A 5,175-nucleotide genomic window follows, 5' to 3' on the forward strand; every position below is an offset into this window, starting at 1 on the left:
TGAGCTGTGTTTTTCGCTCCTGATTTTTTGCTTTTGTACATGCACATGCGCATGTGCATGTGCATGCACATGCACCAGGAGGCGCGGGCCTCAGCTCTCAGGACTGTTGGAATAAATAAAAGCTAGAATAAAAGTGTATTCAGTATTCAAAACTCATTCACATAGAGAAACACAAATCACAGTTAGGTTCTCGAGGACTAGATTTCACACTACAAGCCAAGGAGGCCGCAGACGCGCCGCGCCGCATCTCGCCCGCTGGCGTCTCGTGTGGCAAGCAAAGTGGCGTCTTTCACTCGTCCTTCTCGCCGCTAAGCAGGCGCGAGTAGAAGTTGAGCTCGCCGCCGAGGACCTGCTCGTCGACAGAGTACTTGCCCGCGCCGTTGACGGTGAAATAACCGAGCACGAGCACGTACATGGCCGCGAGCTCAAAGTTGTACGAGTGGGCCTTCGGGATGCCGAGCGGGAACGCCTCGCCACCAGTGTTTAGCAGGTGGAAGACGACCGCAGTGATCATCGTCGCCGACATCGCGGCCGCGGTCGGGCGCGAGAATGCGCCGACGCTGAGCAACCCCGCACCCACGATCTGGGTGGCGGCGGCCGACAGGGTCCAGAACTGCGGAGGGCCAGGAAGGAAGCCAAAGAACTTTGCGACCACGTTCGCGGAGAAGCCGTCGACGTTCTGGATCTTGTCGAAACCGTGGTGCACCTGCGCGGTGCGAGAAGGGATCGCGTGAACGGGGGCGATGGTCGGATGCAGGTTGCAGGTGCAGGTCCCCGCGCAGGTGCGTACCATGAGCGCGCAGGTGCCGAGGCGTAGCGCAGTGATTCCAAGGTCGACCGCAACCGTCACCAACTCGGGCTGCTCAGACTTGTCCGCAACTGTGAGCGACACGCGGCCTGCGCGACCGACGATGGCCGGCCTCGGGGCGGCCGCGAGCGCGGTCGCCTGGGCGGCGAGGGCAGTCAGCAAGAGGGTGCGGAACATCACGGAAGCTAAGTGGAAGGCCGAAGAGGACAGGAAGCAGCGTGGCCCTTCGGTGTCAACCCAGTGTCGCAGCTCAATAAAAAAGACCGGAGGAATCCTGTGAGGTGGCGGCGTGTGCCGTCCTCCCCTCCCTCCCTTGGCTTCCCTTTTTCTTAGCCTGTGTGCTGTGAGAGCGAGTTTTGTACCCCGAGCGTGGACCACACGCACCAAAAGAAAGCCCGCACGGGTCACAGTAGCTCATCTCCACCTCCCGGCCGTGCGACTGGCATGTGCGTCGACTGTCTCGCCGGCCCGACGGCCGCCACGTCCACCTCTGTCTCCCGCGCGCGAGCGCTCGCGGTGTCGCGCGGCATGGCCGTCGACTTGCCGAGCTTGCCCGCGAGGTAGCGCGGCAGCGGGTGCTGGATGTGCTCGAGGTGTATCCGGAAGACGGCGGTGATTGGCACGGCGAGGACCATGCCGGTGATGCCCCAGACGGAGCCCCAGAGCAGGATGGAGAGCATGACGCCGACCGAGTCGAGGTTGGTGGACGAGGCGAAGACCTTGCCGGCGGGGGCGGGGCGGGTTGACGGCGGGGGAGGGGGCGGGGCTGGGGGGGGGGGGCAAAGGGAGCGGGGTGCGCGCGCGAGGGACAGGCGGAGAGCGATGCGTGGCGGAGGCAGGGGCTTGAGGGAGGGTACGTGAGGGGGGGCTGGGCGCCTTTGTCTCGATGACGTCCTTGTTGAGGAATGCGAGCAGCATCGGCGCGAGGAAAGCGAGGAGCATGTCGTAGTCGGTGAAGGTCTCCTACGGCCGAAGTGAAGGGGCGGCCGAGGTACAGCAGCCGAGAGTAGGCCGGAGGCAGGCCGGGGGGAGGTCATGGGCAGGCCGCTCCGTGTCGAGGACGATGAAGGGCATCGGCAGCAGCACTCCGATCGGCGCGCCGACGGCGGGGATGAAGTTGAGCCAGAAGGTCATCAGGCCTACGGCGGGGAGGGACGTGTCGCGGGGGCCGCCCGGGAAGGTGCTTCTCCCCCCAGGAAGGACGACGGGCCAAAGACGAGGGAGAGGGAGAGGTCGAGGCCGGCGTAGCCGAGGATGGCGGCGTGGGCGATGCCCACAAAGAGCGAGAGCAGAATCTTGCCGCTGAGGGGAGAGGGAGGCGGGCGTGAGGCGGGCGGCAAGCAGGAGGGGTGGGAGAGGAGGAGGCGGAGGGGAGGAGGCGGAGGGGGGGCGGCGGGCGATGGGGCGCCTAATGTAGGCGAAGATCTGGCGCTCTGCGTGCCGCTCGGTGCGAGTGAGGCGGCGGTCTCTCCGGTCGTCGCCTGGGCTCGGCATGCGGGGCAGGGTGACGGGTGTTGGCAGGGGGAGGGGTGCTGGCAGGGGGACGGGTGCTGGGCGGGTAGCGTGGGAGGCGGCGGCGTGGGCGGCGGTAGCGTGGGCGGCGAGGGCCGTGCCGAGGGCGGCGGCGGTTGCGGGGGCGCAGGGGCGGCAACGGTGGCGGTGGCGAGGGGGACGAAGGCGGCGGTTGTGTAGCCCGGGCCGGCGGTGCGCGAGGGGTGCGTGAGGGGTGCGTGAGGGGCGCGTGAGGGGTGCGTGAGGGGTGCGTGAGGGGCGCGTGCCTTCGAGGAGCATAAAGACGAGGAAGAGCATGACATAGAGCACCTGCAGGAGGGCTCCGAGAAGGTTCCGGTGAGGCCCCAGGGAGGCGTGTGGGGAGAGGCGTAGATCACGTTCTCGAGCACGCTGGTGGCGGTGCCGAGGAAGGAGATGATGAGCTCGGACGCGTCGATCTTCTCCACCACTGCATTCTTGAGCAGGTCGATGTTTTCGATCTGCCGCTCGCCCGAGTGGTCCGTGGCGTTGATGACTCCGAGGTCGATCTGCACCTCGGTCAGCTTGTGGAAGAACCAGTCGATCAGCTCGTCGATGCGCTCGTTGTACACGCCCGCGCGCGAGGCGAAGGCCGAGAGCGAGTTTGCGACGGTCAGCCCCACGACAAAGAGGACGAACAGCGCGATCGCCAAGGCAAAGAGCACCGCCCACTTGCGAGGCAGCTCGACGAGCCACCACGGCCGCGGCCGGCCGTTCTCGCAGAGCGGGTGCCGGCACGACAGCACGTCGATGAGGGGTGTGAGGATGTACTTGAGCGAGACGGCGAGGAAGAAGGGGATGAGTGTGCCGGCGAGATGGTACAGGGCGAAGTAGACGACGGCGCAGAGCACGCCCACCAGGCAGAGGGTGCGGATCCGCTCGTCGATCAGACCCTCGATACGGTCGAGTGGTCGTTTTGGCAACAGCTGTGGTTTGGTGTTTGTGTACGCGGACGCGAGCGGCGGCGGTGGCGGCAGCGGCGACCGGGCGACGCCCTCGAGCTTGCAGACCTTGCTTCGGAGGGCTGCCAGCTCAGCCGCCTGCGCCTCAACGGTGCGCTCCAGGTCGGTGCGGCGGGCCCACCAGTTGGAGCCGCCAAACCAGCCGCCCGTGCTGCGCTCGCTCAGCGACGGGAGAGGCAGATACTGAGACGGGTCCGGCTGCAGAAAGGGCGGCGTCCGGCGCTCCTCTCTCGACGGGTCCGCGCTGTGCCGGTGAGCGAGCCAGGTGTCGGGCTGCATGGAGTGGCGGCGGCAGCGGCGACAGCGGAAAGGCTGCTCTGTCTGGGGCGCGCCCGCGTCGTTGGCAGACAGCCCGGCCTTGCAGCTGGCGACAAAGGGCAAGCTAAGCCCCCTCCCGCCCGGGCTGAAAAACGGCGGACCAGCCTGGTTAGGTTTCTTTTTATCTTTAACCCCTTTCCGAATTCCAAGGAGGACTCTGCTGAGAAGAAGGGGTGGCTGTTACGTAGTTTTTGATCTTTGCTGCATCATCCGCGCCCACGGCGGGCACGTCCGACTGTCGGCGTTCGCGGGTCACACCCTGAGTGCATGTTCTCCGCGGCTGTGTGACGACGCGTGCCGTGTGCCAGCAGAGTTGGGCGCGCGCGGCGCGACGGCGCCCGCGAGGGAAGGCGCGGGTGCAGCGGCCGCCGGCGGCCGTACCGCCCGCCAGCCGGCGCAGCAGCGGCCAGCGCAGCGGCCGCCGGCGCAGCAGCCAGAGCAGCCGGTGCGCGCCTTGCAAGGCGAGTACTGCCGTCCGGCAGCCTTGAGGCGGCCGGGCGGCAGTACTCGTTCGAACTTTGCGAGCCGTGCGCGCGCCGAGGCGCCCGCGGCGCGCGCCCGCCCGGCTGCCAGTAGGAGGCGGCGCAATATGGCCTATAGTACAGCCCTTGAGGAGGAGGAAGAGGCTGGCTGGCAGTGCTGTATGCCGCCGAGGGGCAGTTTTGGGGTGCTGTCCCCATCCCACGGGGCTGCAGAAGGCGTCCGCAGCCGGGACAACCCGCCCCCCCAGCCGAGGCCGGTCGAAGCCCACTTGCAAGCAGCCATGAGGAGTCCTCTTGGTGCTCCTGGCGGCCGTTGGAATGGCGAGCGCGCGCCGATGGGGGGGGGGGGGGGGGGTCTTGCTTGCTCCACACCGAGCGCCGTCGGTCCGGACCGGTGCACTCACCGAGGGTCGGCTTGCACAAGGTCTGTGCCGCGGGCGCTCGGCGCCAAGTGCAGTGTCACGCTCGCGCTGGAGCGGGACACAATGGGGAACCCTCGTTTCCTAGTCACTCGGTCCCCCAACGGAAGAGGCCTCGCTCCTAGTGGAACAAGCCAACATCAGATTTGCCTCGTGCGTCCCTTTTTGAGCCGGAAAGCTATTTTCTTTTGGGTCCTGTGGGCACCCTAGCTTGGAACCCTCCTCGCCTACACCCTACCCCCCTACTCAATCTCTTCCCTCTCAGGTCTCTAGATTGCTGTAACGAACGGTAGTTTTGTCGGACAGCGTCAGCCGTCACCTCACGCCCCGCCGCCCCTCCGCGCACGCGGGCGCACCCCCTACCCCCGGGTCCTCCAAAGCCGTAACGTCACCTCACGCTGCCTCTCCGCGCGCCCGCCGCCCGCGTCTCATGCAGCGGACAGGTCCGCCGTCTGTCGTTGTGGATTCGGGCCGAGAACCAGCTCAATCGCCACACATATGAGCGGCGCCATCAGCCCAACCGTGCTCGCCGACCTGCGCCGGGGCGACCTGGGCTCGCTGCGCGCCCTCCTCGCCGGGCGGACGCGCGGCGCGGCGCTCACGGCCTTGCTCGACGCGCGGCTCGAGGGCGAGAACCAGTACACGCTGCTGACCTA

General features: G+C 67.1%; 2 protein-coding genes across 2 annotated transcripts; both read right to left on the reverse strand.

Annotated features, from left to right (window-relative positions):
• Window positions 1-358: 358 nt before the first annotated feature.
• EMIHUDRAFT_48948 (hypothetical protein) lies at window positions 359-895 on the reverse strand (the record flags this gene model as incomplete). Its single annotated transcript, XM_005758412.1, has 2 exons — window positions 359-706; window positions 791-895. Coding segments are annotated over 2 exons (453 nt in total), but the record flags the coding sequence as incomplete, so codon positions are not given.
• Window positions 896-1,145: 250 nt separating this feature from the next.
• Window positions 1,146-3,666, reverse strand: EMIHUDRAFT_460157 (hypothetical protein). The gene is made up of 3 exons (XM_005758413.1): window positions 2,698-3,666; window positions 1,700-1,771; window positions 1,146-1,527 (listed from the first exon to the last, which is right to left on the reverse strand). The coding sequence occupies exons 1-3, from the start codon at window positions 3,577-3,579 to the stop codon at window positions 1,213-1,215; spliced, it is 1,269 nt and encodes a 422-aa protein (XP_005758470.1). The 5' UTR covers window positions 3,580-3,666; the 3' UTR covers window positions 1,146-1,212.
• Between the last annotated feature and the right edge of the window lie 1,509 nt (window positions 3,667-5,175).

This window comes from Emiliania huxleyi, assembly GCF_000372725.1.
Source record: "Emiliania huxleyi CCMP1516 unplaced genomic scaffold EMIHUscaffold_865, whole genome shotgun sequence".
NCBI classification, from domain to species: domain Eukaryota; phylum Haptophyta; order Isochrysidales; family Noelaerhabdaceae; genus Emiliania; species Emiliania huxleyi.